General features: G+C 40.5%; 2 protein-coding genes across 29 annotated transcripts in view; one reads left to right on the top strand and one right to left on the bottom strand.

Annotated features, from left to right (window-relative positions):
* Positions 1 to 601: 601 nt before the first annotated feature.
* Positions 602 to 6,397, top strand: LOC121113146. The gene is made up of 2 exons (XM_046939383.1): positions 602 to 647; positions 1,395 to 6,397. The coding sequence occupies exons 1-2, from the start codon at positions 602 to 604 to the stop codon at positions 2,036 to 2,038; spliced, it is 690 nt and encodes a 229-aa protein (XP_046795339.1). The 3' UTR covers positions 2,039 to 6,397.
* ESRRG (estrogen related receptor gamma) overlaps positions 3,526 to 24,109 on the bottom strand; it is a 384,103-nt gene continuing 363,519 nt past the window's right edge. For 27 of the 28 annotated variants that reach the window (XM_046938786.1, XM_046938779.1, NM_001396735.1 and 24 more), the window contains 2 exons: positions 16,553 to 16,822; positions 3,526 to 7,227 (listed from right to left, as the gene is read on the bottom strand). In XM_046938786.1, the coding sequence (XP_046794742.1) occupies positions 6,983 to 7,227; positions 16,553 to 16,822 (515 nt within the window). In that variant the 3' untranslated portion in view covers positions 3,526 to 6,982. The remainder of the gene's footprint in view (positions 7,228 to 16,552; positions 16,823 to 24,109) is intronic. The other variant, NM_001396745.1, reaches the window with a different exon arrangement.

Here is a 24,109-nt window from a genome sequence, read left to right as displayed (position 1 = left end):
TTGCCATCAAAGCTCACGTTTCAGCAGGTCATTACCATCATAACAAGCCCTTGGACCAACTGGCATGGACATGCAACATTGAGCTCCTGATGGGCACATTATTTCAGACCTTTAACTTCGTGGAGAACAAGACAAATACTCCTGGGAACAGAGGACTATATTTTGAAATTCCTTTCTTTTCTGTTCTGCTTAATAATAAGATCCTGCGTGTAATCAATCTGCCGCCACTTGCTTTTTTACATTAGGAGAGATTGTAAGAAACTGGGCTTGGGAGTCTGAGCGCTGAAGAAAAATGGGATTTCATCTTAACAAAACAGTAACAATTAGCACAGCCAGGACGTATCACGGCATCACAGTTCAAACACCTTTGAACACTAGTGACTAAAATATTAAGAGCAAGTTCAAATGTCCATATTCTTTTCTATACTTTCTTTTATTTTAATAGCAGCCTCAAGGAGGAAGTTTGTAAACTGTGTGTTAGAGGAGAGACAACCTACACACATGGAATCAGCAGCGTATCAGACAGGAAAAGCACACGCCTTGCGAGGCAGCTACCACAGCCAAGCGGTGTAACGAAGGATACAGTAATTAGCAATGTGCCATGTGGAATCAGAGACCTACACTGCACTGCAGAGCCAAAATGCAAAGTAAAGGGAAGGTTCAAGTTAAAAAAAAAAAAAAATGTTACAGAAATAAACAAAGGCAATGGGAAAATGAAATAGGAATTCAGAAAGCAGATGAGAGCTGTCACTTCAGGGCAAGAAGGATAGGTAATGGTCAAAAGCAAAAAAGAAGAGGAGGAGAGAAGAAGAGAGAAAAAGCGAGAAAGAGAAAAGGAAAGAAAGAGAGATGTGGAGAAAAAGAAAGAGAAAAAAAGGAATAAAATAGAAAAGGAAAAATTGAAAAAAAAAAAGGAAAAGAAAAAGCAAAAGAAGAAAAGATAGGAAATGAAAAAGGAGAAGAGAAAGAAAAAGAAAGAAAGAGGCAAAAAGGAAAAAAGAAATAGAAAAAAAAAAAAGGAAAAAGAAAAAGAAAAAAAGAAAAAGAACTTTGGGCTGAGTAAGCCTGTAGGCACGAAGTCTCTCATTTCCCCAGCAGGCTGTTGCCAGGTGATCCCACAGGAGGACACAGAGTTGTGCAGCACAGGGCTCGTCTCACTAAGGGCAATATTCCCACCTCAGTTATCTTGCAGAACCCACCTTTCGTTGTTTGACTTACGTATATTTTTTCAACCTGTTTAACTTCCAGCAGTGTTTCGACAGCATCTGTGCTGTCTGTGCATTAGGAAGCCCATGTAACTGCACGTGCGATAGCACTGATGGGTACACGATTTTCGAGCCGTTTCCTTCTCTGAGAGGACCGGCTACAGAGACCACCGCTGTCGACTTCTTAAGGGCGTTCGCTAGCCCCTTTCACACTGCGAACTCCCAAGGTCAACGAAACAAAAAGCCCCGACCAAACTCAGTCAGACCATTGCTTGGACGCGGAGCTCCGACGGAAGCTCAGATCCCCGTGTCACCGCGCAGCCCCCTCAGCACGTTTCCCTTTTGCATCAGCGCTGACGGCATCGGGCAGCCTGCGCCTGCCGCCGGTGCCAGGGCTGCAGCGCGGAGCAAGGGGGGGGGTCGGCGGCAGGGACGGGGACAGGCGGCTGCGGTGCCAGAACCGTGCTCTCACCCGGGGACTGCCCCTCTTATGGGGGGGAGCGGGATGCAAACCGTGCCAGGCAAAATCTACTCTCGCTGAGGTTATGCGCGGCCGGGGTGGGAAGGCTGCCGGCTCGCCGGTCGGTGCTCGGAGCGGCGGCCTCGCCGCAGCCGGGCTGCGGGGCTGCAGCAGCGCAGAGCGGGGACGAGGGGCGAACAGCGCTGCCCCCGGCCCTTCCCGGGCTTTTAAGGTTCAGCGGCTGGTTCCAGAGTTCAGAGAGGTTCGTGCTCCCAGCCAAATTCCCCACAGGTGCCGACTGAAACGATTCTGCCTACCTCAACACTTCCACTGGATCTCTGCGCGCTTCCTGGCTTTGCTGCGGAGACGGTGAGGGGTTTTGAAAGGAAAAAAAAAGAAAGAAAGGAAGGGGGGAAGAAAAGAAAGAGCACAAAACTCAACCGACTCCACAGAGCTGCGTCCCCCTGTATTTCAGTGTTCCCTGCATTTTCCCTCCTGCCTTTCCTCTTCTTTAATGCCAAATTTACGGTTGCGTAATGCTGCACGATCCCCAAATGGAAAGCGGTAGAGAAACATGCTAATTATGATTTCTTTTAATTGTACGTGGGAACACTTCACCAGCAAGTAGATGCAATCACGTGCTGAGGAAGGCACGGCACGGCTGGGGACGGCTGCTCTTTTTCCCATCGGTGTGTGAAAAGCTCTTAACACTCCTTTCTTCACTCCTAAGGTACGGTACAGCATTTGCTTTCTTTTGAGGAGGTACTGCGATAACTCAAAATCAGAACATCGAAAGAGGGGCGGGCACGCACACACGAATGCCGGTGTATGCACACACACGTCAGTGTCAACACTGAAACCTTCCTTTGAAGAGTCCTTCCACGACCAAACTTCTGTTGTTCTGCCGCTCCTTCTATCGAACCCCTTCCCTGAGAACCGTTAAAATACCTGAAGGTGCTACCGGCAGAGAGAGGCCCTCCCACCGGCACCGGGTGCCCCTCGCACAGCCCAAGGCTCAAGGCCACGCTCCAGGCCCCAGCATTGTGCTGCACCGTCAGCCATAGCCTCCAGAGGACGGCCAGCAGTGAAGGTGAGAAGTATGTTGGCAAGCATGACAAAGTACTACCAAGACAGGCTAGAAGGCAAGAAAAGCACACATTAGCACTTCTGTGATGGGTCCACAAGGGTCCACTGGCAGCGTGGGCCGATCCCTGTGGGGCCACCAAGGCCGGCTCTGAACCACGCTGCTTAACCCCCTGTATCTTAAAGACTTATCAGTGCACTTCATTCACACCAATCTATATTATTGCTCCTATGGCTGTTGACTTCCATTCAGAAAACCTGGATCAAATAATACAGATTTTTTATTTTATTTTTTTACCCAGAAGACATAAAACGGATCCCCTAAGGTAGGAAGTGAATGATAGGCTCGGCTGTTGATGAAAAAGCAAGTAAGTACTTCCAGATGATATTAACGTGATCTTAAAATAGTGGGAAAGTTTTCTTTTATGACATTGACAGAGAGGCAATGATTTTGAGTAATGCAGGTTGATGTGGAGATGCTTTAAGATTAAATAAGTGCTATATAAAGGCCTGTCAGCCTGAATTCTAATGTGCTATGAGACATTTTGCATATTTAAGAGTATGCAAAATGTCTTGTACCACACCGGAATTCATTCTGACAAGGCTTTATATAGCATTTATTTACACTCGTATTGTACTTCAAGGGAAGAGGGTGATGCTCTCTACTCTTTGAATGGAAGTAACAAAAGGTGATGCTGATCGGCTTATTTCCTCCCTAGAAAACAAAAATAAAACCAAAAAAACCCCCACAACACAAAAAATAAAATAAAAGCAATCAAAAGTGGAAGCTTGTTTAATATTGCTCTACCATCATCCTGAAAGGCATAATAATTTGAGTTACACATCTGAACTGATTGGAGTTACAGAATCATATCTCCTTTTTGCATTTAACAATATATACAATATAAAATAAATACATTTACACAAATGGACATTGGTTGGAGCACACGGTATGATACACATCACAAAAATATACAGTTGATTGCTATACAGATGTGAAGCCCATCTACAGCTATAGACATGTTTGTTTTTATTTTTTGTTCTGTTTCGCTTTTTAACTACTGGCTATTATGCAACTCCTGGATTATTATAAGCAGTTTAATTTTTTTTTGTCCTTTTGCGATCTTTGCACGATAAGACTGCCATAAAATGTTTTCCTAGGCAGGTAAACAGAGACGCTTAAATAATTAAAATACAATCACCAACACCCATTTTCTCTTCTATAAGAAAAATAGCAGTTTTAATTTTTTATATCTTTTTATGTTATCATTTAAATGCAAAATAGTGGAATAAATACAACAATCTGATCTGATTGAAACAAATGTGTAACTTCTGGGAGTCACACAATCATATTGCTTTAAATAAGAAAAAAAATTAAAAAAAATGAAGCAAAAATAGAAATTAAATCGTTATGGCTAAAACATACACCCTTCGGAAATTTCCCAACACTTCACATTAAGTAAGTGGTCTTGTAAGAACTCTTCTCCAGCAAGGTTTAAGATGAACAATATGGTAAAGCCCGTGCGGTTCTTTTAGCTCTAGTTCAGGCAATGCTTTTACAGTCTTGAGATACTTGTTCTTTTGCAGCTCCAAAAAATTACCGAAAATGAAAACTAAAATTTGCACCGTGTGCCTTTAACACATCTCCATTTCTGTGCGTGTGTGGTTTTGTATATTTCTAGTCGACTGGCTTTTGACCCTGAAGCCCAAGTTCTTTAATGTGATACAGCAAAAACAATATTTATATTATATATTTATATATATATAGTGTACTTGAACAGTAGCAACTTAAACCCTGCACAAACTTTCTGGAAAATAAACTTTTTTTTTTTCTTTTGCACTCTTACATATATAAATAATCTTATAGAATCAGCACCTTTTTCCCAGGAGTTGTATTTTTTCTGACTTTTTTTTTTTAAAAAGGGATGTGCCAATTTCTGAACTCCTATCACAGCTATAAATTTCAAGTTATTGACCATCTGAATGAATTGCTAATGATGATTTACCTAGAATCACACTACAGTCACTTCTCTACTGAGAAAACACAACCTACAATATAGTCCCATATAGCTAATGATAGATACACAGTCTTTTCTAGCACGAGGCCGATGTCGCATCGGCCCATTGTTATTTTGTTTAAAGCACACAACGTAGCAATAGTTTTGGAAACTTGTCCGCACCAAAAAAGTTTTGCAACAACACAGAGCGAGTTAATAACAACATCTGAGAGATGATTGGATAAAAGCTATATTTACAGCGTTTAAAAATTAGACTTATCTATAATCTTGAAATATTCAAAGTTTTATTTCTAAGCTATACATTGGTATTCTATAATAAACTGTTACAGAAATTATCCCTTGTTTTGAAAATATTATGATTTCGATGTGTATCTGTTCATAACGAGTATCTGTTTGGAGTTTCGATCTCTTAATTATTACTAGGAAGAACCTTATTACCGGTAAGGAATAGAATATACTACTGTAATCTCCTGAGGAATTGTACATCCAATATTGTCTCTAATTCTACCCTGTGTCTATAAGCACACACCACAAGAATCCAAACACCACAAGAAGAACAAGACAACAGTCTTTGAATGCAACATAAAAATTCAGAAAAGCACAGCAAACATGAAACATTGAAAAGCTGAACTACATTTCTTTTGTTTGTTAGGATTACAATTTTAATTACATCTGTGTACATAGAATAAGGATGTTCACATAGTACAGGGAGCAGCTACTAACACTGGTACATTGGTATAGCGTTTGATGGAGGTTACTGTTTATTGGTTATTTAGCGACTGTAGTTTTCTGGGGGCATCTAATCGGTTTATACATTAGATTACACCTCTTAACAGTCTTGAAACTGACTGACTTCCATGCTGTGACAATACTGGTTGAAAAGCACGTATACTGGTTTAGCTACTTGTTAACAATTGCCATTTACAAAATAAAATCTAAATTAATAAATAAGGTATAGAAGTGTTAAATCGTTGAATTTGGTCAGAAGTCTACTACTCTGATTTCTTAATTTTGCAGACGTTGGCGTTTGCCTTATTGCCTCTAAGCTACTGAGGGTTTCTCCGTGTGTAAGGTTATAATTTTGCAAACAGGCAGTATCTCATTCATCGACAACTGAAGCAGTTAGAAATCACGTAGCAACTATACCTCTGTACAGTCGCTGTCTCCTAACACCTTTATAGATTGGTATTTGACATGGCGTATTTATATGCTAGACTACTCAGATATACCGTAGGTGTAATCTAATCCTTTGAGTCAGTGAACATTTAGTTATAAACTGGAGCTCATGTTAAGAAACTGGATGTTTTGGACCAGACTGGCACACAACATAAATTGCATCCGTGATAATATGCACCTTCCCTTCAACTATTGCTTTAGTAAGATAAATTCCCACATTAATAAATGGCTGAAAACTGGTAAAGCTGGTACAAAAAAATCTCCGTTAGTAAGAAGAAACAAAACATTTAAAAAAATCTTCCTTCAGGATTCATTTGTCCTTCATTATTGTTCATCATTGTTCAAGCCAGCACAAAAATGCAGTATTTCTTTCTCTTTAGTATTGCATGAATGAATAAAGCTTAAACTATTCCCTGAAAAAGTTACATTGTAGCTAACCTAAGAAATATCTGGAAGACTTGAAAAAACAATTAAGGAATCAAATGGCTGTAACTGATCTAGATGGAAAATGCAATGATAAGAAGCAGCCGATGCATCGTCGCTTAGTCGTCTAATTAGAGACTGCTCCTATGAAATCTAATACTGCATTCAGTCAGTTCATCGTGTTGTACTGTACTGCTAGGTACGGTGGTTCTCTCTTTGATTCCTTTGTCATTGGGGACATTATGGTTCATAATAAGTTCACTGGCATCCATATTATGGATTTCCATCCTTTGGCAGGCCTGGCTTCCATCTCTCTTCAATTAGAGACCTCTTTTAAAAAGTTCAGCAGCAAAGGAAAAAGAGAAAAGGAAAAAGGAAAGGAAAGAACAGAAAGGAAAAGAGAGAAAAGGAAAAGGAAAGGAAAAACTGCATCAGAAAGACACAGAAGAAAAAGTTGAAAGCTGCTTCACAGTCTTGCTGCTAAATATCAGTGCAGTCATTTTTTTTTTCCTTAATTAAACACTAAGTTTCTTTGCCATTATTATCCTGTTTATTTTCCCTTTTTTTATTTTTTTTCTTTTAAAACGTGCATGATGGGAAAGCCCATGATGCTTTAGTCAGACCTTGGCCTCCAGCATTTCCAAAAAAAGTTTGTGCATGGGGACTTTGCCTTCCAGTTTGATGTTGTAGAAATGCTGCACAGCCTTGGTGGAGGTTTGCCTCAGAAGTGGGAGAGTCATCAGCATCTTGCCGGCACGACGCGGGTCTTCCATGTGCTGGCCGGCCTCGTAATCCTGCAGAGCCTCGTGCAAGACGTCCTGAAGTTTCTGCACTGCCTCAACGTCCTCTATGTGCATTGAGTCTGCAAAACAAAGGAGCGACAGGAGGTGTCAGCAGGGCGTGCCCGGACGTCAGGCAGCTCAACGCCTGCACGACTCTTTCCCTGGTGCCGTCCTCTTTTACAAAGGAGAGAGATAATTACGCACTTATTTCGAGATCAACCCGTAGGACAGTAACTAGAATTGCTGCCGAGCTATAAATTAACTGCTGGGTAAGCAATCTTTCTCCTCATCCTCCTGAAACCAGGGTACTGGCCACACCGGCTGCTCCACACGATGCCTTGCACAGTTGTGAGAAAAGCTATGGGGACGCTATGGGAAGGCTGTGGGAAACTGCAGCGGGCTTCAAGGCTGAGAGGCTCGAAGCTGTGGCCATCAGTGGTGCCAACAGCTACATAAAAATGACAGTGTGAGGAGTACTTCGCTGACAGAAGGGAAGAGTGGGTTTGATGCGATTTCCTGATAGGCCTAGCAAAGTTTTTCTCCCTCGGGCCCATCTGATAGAGAGGCAGCACTGAGTTATGCTCCTTTTTGACAACCCACCCAGAGGTTGCTTTGTCTTCTTATTGTTGGGGTTTTGCCATTTTTTTGAACCCCTCAGAGCAAACGCCTGGCCCTGACCCCTTCCAGGTGAAGTGTTCTGGCGGTGTAAGCTTTGAGTGAGAAGTCTGGGCAGAAGGCACAGAGAGAACTAAACTGAGCTGCTATGTGACCCGGAAAGATTGAAGCAATGGAAGTGTGAAATAAAAAGAAAAGATCTAACTGAAATAACTGTAAAACCCTAAACAGCATAAATACAAAGGGGAAGATGTCCCTGAGAACATGCAGTTACTAGACCATGCGGAGATGATTTCAGATGAGAAGCCCTAACTCTCCAGTTTTATGTAATCATAAATGCCAAAGAAAAAGCAATGTATTCCAAGGAGGGGGAATGTAAGGAGGGAAGAATAGCTGCAGGGGAAATGGGCCACCAAACACCTCAATCAGTTACCAAAATTTGGATGGCCTGCCGATTTACAGAGCAAATAGAGTACCACGTGACAATGGGACATCTGAAGGGGTGCATGTCCCAGGGTACGTGACACTGTTAGTGCAACATAGGGCGGGACTGGGACAGTGAATCCATGGCACTACCACAGCATCTCCTTGGAAATCTGTTTAGTAGAGGGCTTCCTTGGTATCTTGTGGGGTTTTTCAGTTTGTTTTGGGGTGGGATTTTTTGGAATAAAGCTCCCACACTAGGCAGAACAATGGCTGGGAAGTTGGACAGGGAAGAATCCACTTCCATCACTGTTTCCATCTCCTGAATTAAGTGATGTTTTGGATAAGTATTTTAATTTGCCTCATGTTTTTCCCCCTGCTGATGACAACAGCAACAAATTTTCCATATGCTTCAAATACTTCAATTACATGCTGAGCAAGAAGGTGCATCTAAGATTCATCTCCTAAAAGCTTACACACAACCACTTCACCAGGTAATAAGGCCCCATAGTAAATGCTTTGCTTTTTTAAGCAGAAACACGTGAAACTAAAACACAAACCAGTAAGTAACAGGTTAACCAAAATGTTCCAGCTTCTATTGTCAAAACAAATGTGCAAATTGAATAGAAAAAAAAAAAAAAAAGTTACAGCTCCTGCTCTAAAACAGACACTTAATTATATACAAGTTTGGATCATTTAGCACGTTTTATTGATTCTGATGACAGTTTATCTGTTAATTACACATAATGGAGTCCTATGGGAATTTCACATGTTTAATAATTCTGAGTCTTAGCGGATACACGCTCTAGGAAGCGTGCAGGGAGACACGCGCTGCAGGGATGCAATACTGCACATTGAGGTGCACTGTGCCAAAAGCAGAGAGACTCAAAAATCCCTATCCTAGGGAAAAAGAAGGCCAAGACATTCTAAAAATGATGCCAAGGAAATGGTATCTCTAGCAAAATTTAGTTCTAATTAATCTGAGCCCATTCGTCAAATCCATACATTTGTGATAGATTTCTAATATGGTGATCCTTTTAAATAATTGTGTCAATAAGAGAAAATCTCTGAATTCTGCACCCTACAAACAGGATGTAATCAATACAGAGATGTTAATGCACACAGACAAACGTGACCGATGTCTCAAGCACAATGTCCAACCACCGCACTTAATTTGGAATGCGAACTCCAAACAAATTGCCTCCACTGCCTGACTCTACCAAGCCCTCAGATATTCACAGCTGTGGAACAGAGCATAGGCACGACGTGCTGCTCCAAGTCATTTCCCGGGCACCACGCACACTTCATGCAGCAGTGACACATCTCCTCCTCCTCTCTCCTAACCCACAATGCAGCCGGGCAACCAGATAGAAGCATTTTAGCAATAACAAACTCTTGGCAGGTCAAAGGCTGACTTTCCTTGCAGAATCTTCTATACCATACTGCACAGAGAGACAGGTCATTCTGGAGCACCTGACTAGAGATGTTCAGCTTTTAGTTCTGTAGGAAATTGGGCTGGTTCTGTATGAATGTGGGAAACGATCTGCGAGTGGAACAGGAAATGGGGTAAGAAAGCCAGCGGGGAGACAGGCACTTACAAACAGTGACTACAACTCCAAATTATTCTCTTAAAGTTGTGATTTGGCTCGAAAGATTAAAAAATGATTTAATGAAATTACTATGATAATTTAACTTCCCATTTACAGAAAAAATTCAAACTCATTTCAGCTTTGCACATTCTCGGGGCTGCTAATGTTTAAGTGCAAACTCACTAAATCTGGGCTATTTAATTAGACCATGATTCAGCTCGCAGATTGCTCGGGAAAATATTAATCTCTACAAAGATCCTTCTTCAAGTTTGAGCCTTGCAGTTTCAAACTTCCACTTTATTCCCAATATTAAACGAATGTAGATCTTAATCCCTCAGGCGTAAGCCTTTGAAAATAAAGAAAATGGTTGAAAATGCTGAACTAGCCAAGGGGAAAAGAAGAGGAAAAATAAAAGAGAAATCTTTGCAGTAACTACAGACTGGCAGACACTGAAGTGAATTCAGAGCAGGTAAGCTTATTGCTGATAAGTCCAATCCACAGCAGTAAGAGAGGGCAATGTTAACAAGCACCATGATAATCTAGGAAAACACAGACAGTCCACAAGTAAAGAAATAATTAGAAAGACAATGCGAAATTAGATTTTAAGCTAGGTACAAAGATTTTCCTATACCAATAAAAGCCCCAGAAATTACACTTATTTTTCTTTTTTTTTTAATTGGCACCATAGACAGTCTGGATAATTTCCAGTTATATTCTAATATCCAAAGGAAACCTATAGGTAGATCTAAGACACCTAAAAATCAGTGCCTATATAAAGAATGAAATTAAACAGGGCAGTTTGAAAGTGCTGTCATTTGAAAGCAAGCAGGATTTGATCTTAAATGCCCTGCAAAAGAAGTGTCACTAGTGACACAAGAACGCTCATCAGGCACAAGATAAGCTGATACAAGGTGCTGCTCAGGAAAGAGTGGCTGGTACGTTTGCACTGTGTATACAGTGTCACTGAAGAGAAAGCAGAGGAAACCCAGGGGTCTGAAATGAAGTATTTCTTCACATCAGAATACTCTGGTAGCATAAAGCAAGAAATTACAGGGAATCAAGCAGCAGGGAGTGTGCAGCAGTGAACAAATACATTAAGATGCTGATAGAGCACATCAGAGGGGCAAAAAGCAAGGAGCAGGGCAAGGCACTTGAGAGACAGCAATCATTGGGCTGCAGAGGGGTGGCTCACAAACTAAGAACTGGTAAATCAGGTCAGGGAGCTGCAGGTTCCTGGAAGAACTGGATGAGATGAAGAGTGAGAATGGTACACAACGCTTCTGACTTCATCTAAGAACAGAATCCTAATCTGGGTTATGTCTCAAAAGAAAATTATTTTTTGGATAACATTGCCAATCCAAAAAAAAAAAAAAAAAAGGCAACAAAAAACCAACTAACAAAAACTGCCACTGTATTCACACTGGGGAGCTGCTCTCAGAATTACAGAGCTCTGTCCTGTCCTGCTGAAATCTGGGACATTTATACAGGAAAACTTGCATTTCTGCTCAGTGCTTATCCATTTTAGGAGAAAGACAGCAGAGTCATATGAGCAAATCAAACCTGGTTACCTCACCCAGCAAGAATTCCCATCCTTTTCCAGTCTGGAACTGAACTTGCCTCAGATACTGACTTTGGTCTTCCCCACGTAGGGTCAACAAATGCACTTAACTCCTGTCATCTGTCTGTCTTTCCTGAACAGAACTATCTGCTGGGAGCTGCATTGTGAGGCTAAGAGACAAGCACACACAGTATTTTCTCTTGCAAAAGGGTATGGTGGGTTCATCATTTGTATAATCTGATACCTTGATTATTCCACTGGAAACAGACACTTCAATTGAAATATATGTTGGAAATTAAAGAGGTATAAACTATGAATTCCTTGTCCATACGGATTAGAGGCAGTAGAAACTGAAGAAGTGAAACAGAGGTTCATATACTTTGTTTTGGAGAACAAGCTCTTTGTCTGAATAGCCCAGGTTTGGTTGGCTTTTAAGGAGAGGTATGGAACCTGAAGCTTAACAAGAGCTTCTAAAACACAGCAGGAAACTAAGCAGGAGTGAGAAAAGAAATGACTTCACAGAACATGCCTGCTCATTTCAGGGACTGACTGGATCAGCAGTGAACTAAAAGCATAGGCTTAAGTTAAAACACAGTAAATGACTCTTTCTTTAATTCCTGAAGTGGTTTACTTTCCACTAGGCTAGGTAGTGAGGGCACTAAATAAAAGGATATTTCTGCAACGTAGAACAAATTGCACACCAACAACTGGTTTGGATACGTACTCAGTAAGACTACTAAAACTCTGGAAAGGGGTACTTGAATGATAGAGTTGTGGGATAAGACACGAACTAAGAGAGAATGCTGAATGACTGCATCAAACTCCTTTTTGTTCACTACAAGACAGCAATAACTGCCATATTACCACTGAGAGCCATTGGTACACTGTTGTGGAAAAAGAGGGTGACTACCAGCACCTATCTGCTGTCACAATTGGTGAACAACAACCAACCCAAAACACACTGCAGTTGGGAATGGTTATTTACTTCCTCTAAGCATTGCAGGTGCCATCTATGTGATTAAATGAAAACGGGCCATGAGGAAAAAAGCTGTGTTCATGCAGCAGGAAAGCTCTGACTGTCCCGGCAATCACCTTTTCTCTGTCTGTTTTTCTGTGCTTTTTATATGAAATTAGATGAAGGAGTTAATTATATGAAGGAGTTGCTATTTCTAGTTGATAAAATAAACATTTGTAATACACCAATGAAACGCTCATGTAGATATATTTTTATACATGTCTATTCATCATAGATATGTGTTAATTGTGAATTCTAACACTGACAGATACACAACAATGGCTAAATAAAATGAAAAAAAAAATGGCATTGTCAGAAAGTAAATATAGTATTTTGTGACATATGATAAGCCACACTATACACTGGGAATAACAATGAAATCCTGTGGAATAAGTGATTTATGGGGCTGTAGCAATTAATTTTTAGTATAATAATATTATTTAATTCCAATAGCCCTGCTCTGACTACAGTGTTTTGTTGGCTGGAAAGCGAAATGAGCTGTAGGTAAGAACTACATCTTTTACCAGGAGAGATCACTGTGCAACTTGGAATCAGTGTTGTTCTTCTTCATGCACTTCATGCTGTTACCACGCACAAGATGCTTCTTGGTTCTTGCTTTTTCGGTACTGAAAGGGTTGTGTCTTTGTTTTTTGTTTTTTTTTAAGAGACAGTTAATAAGAGAGACCTGAAATTGTAATGGCAAGTGGAGGCCCTTTTCTCCTTCTGGTGGCACAGGCAAGACAGCCAGTATTAATGCTTAAGATTAAATTTTCAACAGTGCATAGGGTTATACTTTTAAAGTGCCTAGCATCCACATTTGGGTCAGATTTTTCAAGATGCCAGCACTCTATTAGGCAGATACACATAGATCACATTTTATAATGTGCTAATGTATTTTGACAAGTTAGTTACTTATTTTTAGGTCTTAGATGGGAATTGAGCTTCTCTTAAAAATCTGCTCTCAGTTGTGACTCCTGAGCACTTCTGCAACATTCTGGCCTGAAGGCACAATTTTGTCCTCACTGATGAGGCAATTTCAAAAATCTGCTCACCTGCAACTCCCTGTTTAGTATTTCCTAATCAATACATGGAAGTATTTTCTAACACAAAAAGATGAGCAGGTCACCTTTTACGCGCCGGAGTATGCATGCGTGCACTTGTGTTCACCTGAATGTATTTTGTAAATAGTTCACCTTCCCTTACACACGGGGAAGTAATTGGTACATGCATGTTTTGGAAACCATTCAAAGCTGATTTTCTGCGTGGGTAAACAAAGTGCTCGGCAGTGCCAGATCATGGCGTTTGGGCAGCCGAGGGGCTAACCTGCTCCTGTGCACGGGAGGACAGGGAAAGAAAGAAGGGAGAGGCTGGGGATGAGGACGGCCCTGTGGTATGAGGGACCTCTCTGAGTTTAAACACCACAGGAACAGAGTCTATGCGCCAACAGAAAAGGCAGCACTTGGGGTGTTTTCATGGTCAGAGTAACAGATACGCTGGCCAAAGCAAAGCTTTTGGTACCTATTTATACAAAATACAATCAATATTAAGACAATCTACAATTTCTTCCTCTGCTTCTCTATACCAGCAATGAAAGCAGCATGACACTGTGTCATAAATCACCAACGCAGATGCAGAGCCATAAAACCACCTTTGTCTACTATTTACGGCAGAGTTAACCTGGGAATCCTACCAGACAGTGTGGATGTGGCTGAAATGCCTGGGATTTCTTATTATACTTCATCCATGCTCTCTACAGCTATAGAAATGTTGCTCTATTTTAAACCAGAAAAATAAATAGCTGTAGTTCTTGAAGAAAGTCAATGCAGCAGCAAAATACTTCAAAACGTGACTTGCTAACTGATTGATTTTATAATGGCATTTTACTTCCTTTTTCCAGGTATGGCTGCATTTCCATTGACCAACTCCTCAGTTATGTACAAATAAGCTATTGCTGGTTTTGCCTATAAAGAAGACAAAAACTTCAATTTTGCTTTCCTACTTTAATTTTAGCAATATTTGTAATTAAAGCACTGGGGGCTTGGTACTCTGCAGGTGCTGTCTTACCTCTACAGGTCGGTGCATCTATAGTTGACAGAAGTTTGATATCTGCCGCATGTACAACCTGGACCTGCACTATTTAATGCCAGCCATCAGAGCGCTCTGTTGAGAGGGAAGTCAAACGCCTGGTTTGCTTTGTAACTCCTCCATGCAATAGTTTCATTTTAAAATGGCAATTTTAGTCCTTTGCAGATGAGGGAAGGAAACGTTTTCCCTTAAATGTGCCCTGAATTCTAGTACACGAAACGGTATTTCTCTCTGACATTATCCTGGTTGTAATTCCCAGGGAAGTTAATGAAGCTATGGATTATTTTAACACACTCCATGCACAATGCATGAATAAACTTTTTTTGGCAGCAATGTATTTTATTATTACTTAAACACTGCATGCCTCTTGAGGAAAAAAAATAAAAAGGCTGTGAGTAGTATTTAACACTGGATTCCTATATTCTAGCTCCTTTCCTCTTTATCAGGTAAGATACAGAAATATTCCTAAATCAAACAGACCAATTAAAAAATTAGGAAAAAAAAAATAAGCTCCCAATTTAGACTCCTAATTCCAGATAACTTCATTGCTCTGCTCAATAAGCATGAACAATCTTGGGAAAAGCCCTTCCTGTAGCTGCAAAATGTTCTCAAGTGTTCGCTTGCAGTGGTCAAACATTTTAAATAAATCCTCAATTAGAAAATAACTTGGAGCTTTGAGGGACATTTCAGATCTTTTCTCTTCCGAAAATAAAATAGTATTCTAAAACCAGGGACAGAGTTGGTGGGGTGGAGAATACAAAGAAACTAACAAGCATTTTGGCTTTGCATGTTTTTGAATTATATTTCCAATTAAAAATGCGGAGTGCTAAATCACATTACAAAGACAAATAGGAAAGTACAACTTCATTGTTGAAAACAATTTCCCTCCTATCAATCTGAGGATTCATGCATCAATATTGTAGATGAACTGTTAATTACAAAATCAATTAAAAAATTATTTCTAAAAACAGTCACGCGTCCTGGCTCTCAGGGGGGCAATTTGGGCAGAAGGTCTCATCTCACTAGGACCGCGCCAAATCACAAGTCGTCATCCACAAGTAAGCAAAAGCAATCTGGTTTTTCATTTTTCAGCGCGGCTGAGCCCAGCCTGAGATTGATCGTCACATATGGCCCCAGAAAACAAACTGTCAATACCTTGAATGCTGCAGAATTTGAACAAATAGCCGTCCGCCCATTCAAGCCACTCATTGCATCCCATTTAACAGATTTTATTGACAGTTTCCTTCTTGTAATTAAAGGGAAAACTACTGGCCAGCAACCAAGATAAAGTTCAAAGATAGGGTCAAAACAAAAGCAGATGGAGGGGCACGGTGTGACTGTCAATGGAACATAGCATCAGAGCATGTTATTGACACACAGGTATCTAATGATCGGCACGTCATTAAAGAGGGATCTATCGTGAACTTTATGCAAATGCTAAAAGGGACTTAAGACCACAATAAAGCATTAAGGAGACACAAAAGGAAAAACAACAAAGCAAAAACGATTTTTACTTATCTGGCAGTATTCACTGCTTCAGCACTTTTAAATTCAAATGCAGGAAAAAAAAATCTTTCTGAGATTTTTAACCCTTTCTGCACAGGTAACAGTAATCTTTGGAGAAGCGTTACCACAAATGCAGAGGATCCAAAAGGTAAGGTGGGGTCCCCGTCAGATTAATAAAGAATTTCCTCCCCCCTCCCATACCCTGTATTCACTCTATCTTATAAATCAGTAGCTGCATTTAAAGAGAACGGATATAGCATATCCTCATGAATCCTTTCTGTTCATTTTAACTACGATGATTAGACTCATCTGGATTATGGAATGGATTTAGGAGAAGAGCATCCATATTCATTTGTAAGGATCTTTGCCTGTAAAATACTCTCCAAATCACACAGTGCATTACTCTCCGCTCCCTTAGGAACATATTCCCCAATTACTTAGGACCAGAAAGCTCCTCTTAGTTTGAACTGCTTTGTTTGTTGCCTGTTAGACTAAGGGCTGATTAGCAACTTCTTATTCTAAACCTGTATTTAAAACAAGCATGCAGAAACTACTATGGAGAAAAGAAAAGTGACATATTAAAAATGTAGCAACCATTGTGCCACTCTGCCAACCTGAATTAGCAAGTGCTATAGCTTTGAGGGTGACAAACTCTTCTTTCTCCAGCTTCATGCTCTTGTATTTCTTTACCAGCTGCAGTATGGCATTGTTAAGGTCAAGAAGGCCTGCCAATTTGGACTGGTCTTCATCCATAATATAGTCTTCAGCATAAACAAGCTCATCCTCAAAAGAAAGTGACCGGTATACAACACCAAGAATCAAAATCTCCATCCAAGCACTCTGCAGAAGGCTCATCTGGTCAGCTAGAGACAAAGTAGAGAATCCTGAATAGGAAAAAAAAAACACAACAAAACACAAGAAAAACTATTAAGCATGTTTGGATTTGCTATAAATCTGCTCTTCTACTTATTTTTATATGCACTGTGATAAAACATACATTTATTATTCTCCCTTCTGATTTTGTGTCTCTCTTCCTCACTTTATTACAGTAAAGGGAATCAATGCAATACCTAATATTTTCTAATCAACACACACAGGTATAAACAAGTAGGATCTTGTAGAATCTTTCTGTAAGAATTGTGTTAATTTGGGGAGCGTTACAGTGACAGACTAGGATTTGTACCGTGTCTTCTTTTCCCTGAAATACTCATGTTCAGTTCCAAAATCCCAATGCTATGGAATTAGGATTTCACACCGCTTACTACAATCCAAGAAGGATAATTTAGGAAGGGAAAAAAAAGGAGGGAAGATTTGGTGATAGAATTAAAGTGATTAGCGCAAAGAGGAAATTTCCCTTTGAACTTTAACCTCAGGGGAAAGAGAAGTAACCCACTCCTCAGAAAAGATGCTAATTCCTTCTGCAACAGCTCCTGCCTCTGCTGCACTTGGTGGAGGAGCAGAATGCCACATTACGGTGCCAACTGAACAGCAGTCACACCGTCACTTTTCTGAGGACAAGCAAAAATTTAATAAATGCCTCTTAATGAATTTAACTTTTGCTTTCCTTTTTTTTTTTTTTTCCTTCTTTTTTTCCCTGCTGTCTTTCCTAATAGGATCATGTGGGACTAACATCTTTACTGCCTTACCTTTTCAGCCTCTTGTTTACAGTACCTGTTAATTTCTGATATCAAACTGCTAATATCCCAATCACATTAGGAGCTATGGAACAAGAGGGGAGAGGATGTGATTTCCTGGCCTGTTGGTAAGCTGCATGAGTTTGCCAGTTGGCACCAGCAACCACGACTACTTAATAAAATCATCAAAGGGGATTAGTCAAGCCTTTCTTAAAGGGTCTGAAGGCATGTCTGAGGCTTTCATTTAGTTGTTTATGGAGCTGCTTACACGTTCTCTGACAGGGCTCCTGCTGCAAGAACATCCTTTTTGCCATTAGATTACACTTAAATGCATGTTTCTGTTTTGAAAGTCAAGAGTCATAGTCAAGCAGGAATAGATCATAAACTAGCAAATCTGCAAGGCATCTACCCCAAACAAGATTCTCTCTATAGGCACTAAGCAACAAAAGTAATACAATAAAAAAAGACAACCCCACATCCAAACCACCAGACATCCATAAAAAAAATGAAATATAAAACTGGCTGCATGCTTGCTCTCTCTTTTTCCTCCCCCTTATTTGTTTTCATTTTCTCATACTGTCTTTTGAGTCTCGTGATAGAACTGTAGCTCTCTGCCTTCAAAAAAAAACAACAAAACCCGAGCCAACAGTGCCAGAAAACCCTCGAGGAGGTGACAATGGAAAATAACACATCTGTGATTAAAATAAATAAGAGAGAAATGGAGAAGAAATAATCGTTGGAGAGGTTATAGGGAAGAATTCGTGATTTCAATTAGCTTCAACGTTTCTGTTCCTTCCCGTCTTTCAAGAACCAGTTTTTCTGCAGCAGCAGATGGACAGAGACCATAGCCTGCAGCACCGTCCTGTGACAGCCCTATTCTCCCTCCCAGACACTGCTGTTAGTAAATAGATTTACACATTCTCCAATCTCCACACATCTTTCTGCCGAATAATTAAAAGCAGGATGATTAGTTTATTGAGTGGAAGGAGGAACTTTTTTATTGAGGTCCATCCACGATTTTATCAGGGCCAGCACTTTTACGGTTGTCATGAGGGTGCAGGCATCCAATTTTTCTTATCTGCCTGATTAATACAAACGCTGTTTCAGGACGCATTAATTAACAGATACAAATCTACGTTCTCATGGAAGGATCAATACAGAGAAGAAAAGAGGCATCAATGTGAATTTAGTGCTGATGATGGAGAAGGCACTCTATTGACATTTACGTGCATAGAAACTTTAAAGTTGCAGTGGAGCCCTTTTGTCCCTGTGATTTACAAATTAACAATTTTTCAGGTATAACAATGTTTCACACTCTTCCGAGGAGTTTAATTAAGCAAAAAGCAATAAAATCAGATTTGATTTAAAAAAAAAAAAAAAAAGTTTAACTTGCAATTTCTTTCTACTCTATTTTTTTTTTTCCTGGAACACTTCCAACCTTCTCCTTTCATTTACTTGTCTATTTTAGTACTTTTATTATTTATTTATTTATTTATTTATTTAACAAATACTGCTACGTTTCAATAACATTTATTGTGTCACTGCAAAAGGAAATTACATATGTCCTGTGAGGGGGGGGAAATAGGATTTTGCCTATAATTTATCGTTCTGCACTCTTGAGAAATCTGCTCTCTGCTGCAGTAAATATACTAATTGTTTTTATATGGCACACGAAAAATCAACTGACTTTTTTACATTACAGGAAAACTCTTAGATATAAACCACACCGTTCTGCTATCCAAAAATAAATCAAACAAACATTATTATTTTCTCCCTGATCGAAGTGACTTCCCCTTGAAAGCCTGCTCAGTGAAAGCATGTTTTAACTTCTAAAGGCGCCCCTTGTGGGAACATAAAGCTGTATCATATTGTAGTCTACCTGATTTTTTGGAATATATGACAGCATCCGGCAGCTGTCCTGCATCCCACCAGTGCCTGTTTAATAGGTGCTCAGCAAGCCACAGTTAACAGAACAGATCACAGAGGTATATGTGTATTTTCATACAGGGACTCATTCTGAAGTGTTTTGCGAAGGCTGTGTGTGTTCCACGACAAGCTTAGCTTTGATTCTCAAGCTCTCATTATAGGGATCCCCTATAACAAATTCTATTCTATGACAAGTAGACATTTCCTGTTCTTCACTGTGACCATCTGAAAAGAAGCTTCCAGCTCGTGCATGAATGCACTCCCAGCCTACTGCACCAGCCTTTCCAGCACAGCCCCACGCTACTGCCCATGGCAGGGTATGGAACTTTGTCAGGCCTGCTCTGCCTCCATACCCTCAAGAGCCTTACTGGGAAGGAGTTTTAAGTGCACACCTTCACAGTGGCTGTTTAAAACACAACACCGTGCACCTTAGTGCCCTCCTCATGCTGCACGTGGTGACAACTCCCGCTTCCCTCCCCACTGCCGCCATGTTGTGCCTGGCAGGCTGTGCTGGTGGGAAGGCCCCGCGCCCTGACCGCAGCTCGGCAGTGCTCGGCTGCAGCAGCGCTCCAGATAAAGCAGATGACAGCCGGGAATAACGTCATCTGGAAGGACTGAAAGGCTTCTCAGGAGTCAGGTACCCCCGAGGTAATAAGCTTGAAGGAAGCATGTTCTGTGCCAACCCTCCTGCCATCTCCTACCAGAAACTCTTCTGCTTGACAATGATGCCATGGGCACTTGTCAAGGTTTTTTTTTTTCCTTTTTGCCTAGCAAACCGATGCACTTTGCAGTCAACTTACAAAAAAGGCTAAGCATTTGAAAGTGTGAAGGGCAAAAAATATCTGACGGCTAGTCTTCAAAAATACACTTTCATTTCAGAAAGCATAAATGTTTATTTCCTGAGCTGAGTGTTGACAGAAATAGGCTGCAGTGCAGGCGCATGAATTTAACCCCTGGTAGGCATTCTTTTCAGCACGGGTTTATGTGGCTGCATGCAAGCATTGTAAATCTACAGGGTGTCTCATAATATCAGTTAACAATAGCATTGATTTGCTGGTTACAGATTTTCTCCCTTCCTTTTTTTCTTTCTTTCTCCTTTTCAGGGACCGTAGCATTCCTTCAGCTAAAAATAGATACTTTTCTACAAACAGCATATCACACTCAAATTGTAATTATGCCGTAATGACTCGCTGAGATCACCAAGTGTGCATCGAGAGAAGGTTGATTGAGCAACCGAACATATGCTTACGTTTCTCCTTTCACATACCAGCAAGCCCAGAGCTCCAAGGAAGCAGAAATAAAGAGGTAGAAGGGCCCCGGCACATTTACTGGGGGAACAACACGGCGAGGAGCAGTGCAACGCGGTGCTGTCGAGCGGGGCTGGAGGAGCCACAGGGCTTTGCCGCTACCTTGCACCGCTTGCTCTCTTTTCACATTGCTCTCAGCTCCATGCTAAGCAGGGAAATCTTTTATATTCCTGAAGACCCTTTCCTCCACTTCATTAAGATGGACTTCATGGACACGAACTCACTGGGGGCTGCAGCAAAGCAGCTGCAGATGGTCAAGTGCCACAGCAAGATGAGCAGCTCGCACGCAGCGCTGCGAGAGCTACTTATTTCTGCGTCTGGACTCAGCCCTGCCATCGTCTGCAGCCGTGAGCATTTGATGCGATGCCTGAACTGGGCTGCTCTGGCTCGAGTCCTGGCGGTTTCACTTTGCAGGGAATGAACTTTGCTTCCTCGCTGTTATGTGCTCAGAAATCATAATATTTGATCAGATCAGGAATGAAATTGCTGGCAGATCTGGGAGCTGCTTGAGCTTTCTGATAATCACCTCCCATTTACTTCACCAGTTGGTTTTGTCTTTGTTACTTTTAAGAGCAGAATATTCCTCTGGCTTGCCCTGGTTTGTACTTCAAGTATCTTCATTTACATTTTCTGTAATTAAAGCTGCGCTTGAAAATGACATGTTCACTAGTGTGTTGCAGATTCAATATATTTCCACAGTTGAAATATCAGAGTTGGATTTTCAAATTATTTACACTTAATTTTGATAGATTAACTTCCTTCTAAATGTTTTATGGGTGCTGATGTTTCCACTGCAATTTCCTTACTTCAAAAATGATGTCAAGTCACCAATGCCAAGAGAATGAATGGATATTGGAAACTCTTTTTTAAAGCACAGAACACTTAACCGACAGAGTGTGTGGCCTCACACTCAAATGATAAGCAGCGGGCCAAATGCTTTTTTCCTGACAGCACAGGAGTGAATCTGAAGGAATCCACTGCCTTTCAATGCCAGGATGCTGCCACTCTTTAGAGTGTATTAGAGCACACAGCTCTCAATTAAGAGAACCTCTTTATTATGTACGTTCAACAGAAAACTGATTTCACTGCATTTCAGAATACTCAGTATTATAAAAATACATAAGAAGATTTGCACATATTTCAGTTGTTACAAAAACTATTAAGTGAAAGAGGAGAGCTCTGACAAATCACCCAACAAATTTCACAGATAATGGATGAAGTTTAGTTCTTGGTGAAAGCTGGAACTAAAAGAGAAACACCTCATTATATTGGGCTGGACCTGTTATTTCATTTTTTAATTTTTCCTTTTTTTTCATTCCCATTCGTTCATGGAGTCCCTACTCAATGGGCTAATTATTGCATGGGATGCCTCAGCAAATTGAGAAGTAAGCATGAGAAGTAAGCGTGGGAAAGGTGTCAGACCATGAAACAAAAGCCCAAACTTGGAAGTCACAGATAGGTACCAACAAACTCAACAAACTCAAACATTAAGTACAGCCGAAGGTTCCAGTTGTGTCACTTGTTGGCTACAGCTTCCAAGCTTCTTACTGGATCTGCCACAGCCCAAATTATGGTTAGGAACTCATCTGACTCAACAACTTTCTGCACCGAGGACAAGCAAAACCACCCCATTTTCCTACTGATGTTTTCAGGCAGTGTGTCCTTCTGGACTTGAACAAAGTCCCTTCCCTATCAGTATAAAGGGAAATGCCCCACAGAGCATAAGCCCAGGGCTTTTTATTGTGACACTGCTTTCGTCTCACTGAAACAACCGCGGAGAAGCGGTGCAGCAGTAAAAGTGCATTCACACTGCACAGCTCTCTCAATCCATTAAGAACAATGGATTCTCACTAAGTAAATATTCACTTGTCAGAAGTATTTGCAACACTGGATTCATTCAGCAGGAATAAGTGAAGTTCACAGCAACTTAAAAGCAGCAAATTAGACATTTACAAACAGTGAAGATGCTGCTTGCTTAGCACAACCTTTCTCTCCAGCTACAGCTAAAGGTGTTAATGTAATTTAAATACCAGTCAGAATTATTTTTCTTTTCACCTGTAAAACCTTACACAGTAACACTAAGCAGGAACAGCTCCAGCTTGTCATTTCTATACAAGTAGAATGCACACAGTGAGATGTAACTGCCTGTACTTCCAATAGATTCGTACCAGGGATACCTTTCTCTGACCAGACAAATATTTCTAGGCAGCTACTTTAAGATTTCTTATTTCTAGTTACAGCACAAGATCTCGTGAGCTTCTTCTTAAGCAATAGTAATAGTCATGAGCTGCAAAATGTCACTAATTAAGACTGTCTCTGGCTTCACAGAAGCACTTTCAGTTGCTAACACTCTGCAGAGAAACATTAATGATGAAAAAACATGGAGAGAAACCTTGCTTCAGGACAGATTTGGTGAGACCTCCACGTATGGGATACTTCCTAATGGCATTTCTGGAAACAGATGGTTTGAAAGATTGTGCACGCTGCTTCCATTAATTTTCACTTCATACCTTATTATTCCAGAATTCACTGAGAAAAAGGAAAATATAAGACAACAGATTTAAACAGATTAATATTCGACTTTTCCTTTGGGCTGGTTTTACCATTGGAACTTTCACTTCCACAATATTAAATAGTATTACTCCAAATTCATACCGATGTTATATTAAAAAGGAAACAAGATAAACACTTCTATTTTGATAGTCAACAGATGCTCTGAGAACAGAGGAAAATACCTGATTAATCGAATACTGTTCTTTTTTTTTCTCCTGTATGTTGGGCACTTGGCACATGGAAATCCTTATGCTTTACTTCTCTGTAGTGACTTCTTAAATTCTAAGACATGGACCATTAAGAAGTTCTAAAGTCAGCGTAGCAGCCCGATCTGGCCCAAAGTAACTGGAGGTCTCCCTAAGGACAGCACTATCAACTTGCAGATTCTAGAGGGCGATCTTTCTAACGCACTACATACATGCTCTGGTCTGCTTATTTAAAGTTAACTCTTTCAGTTCTTAAAAAGAAATTTGCTTTTTAAGATGTCTGGTATATTCCAAGGAACCACTTGTGTGCTCACGCATTTGCATAGGATAAAACAGACCAAGATTATATTTACGACCCTGATGGGCTTTTTTCAGTGAGTCTACATAAAAAAAAGACCAACCGTATTCTCAACATAAATACTGATTTCACAAATGTTCCTTCAATCTTTTGTAGACGTATGTATTGGAGTACAGGAACACTGAGGCCAGATTTGTGGGGGGGAAAAATACACAAGTATATTCTGCCATTAGTAGAGAGGCTGTAA

The sequence above is a fragment of the Gallus gallus genome, chromosome 3, assembly GCF_016699485.2.
Source record: "Gallus gallus isolate bGalGal1 chromosome 3, bGalGal1.mat.broiler.GRCg7b, whole genome shotgun sequence".
NCBI classification, from domain to species: domain Eukaryota; kingdom Metazoa; phylum Chordata; class Aves; order Galliformes; family Phasianidae; genus Gallus; species Gallus gallus.
The sequence above is the reverse complement of the archived record's forward strand: the minus strand, read 5'-3'. Positions and strand labels throughout refer to the sequence as shown.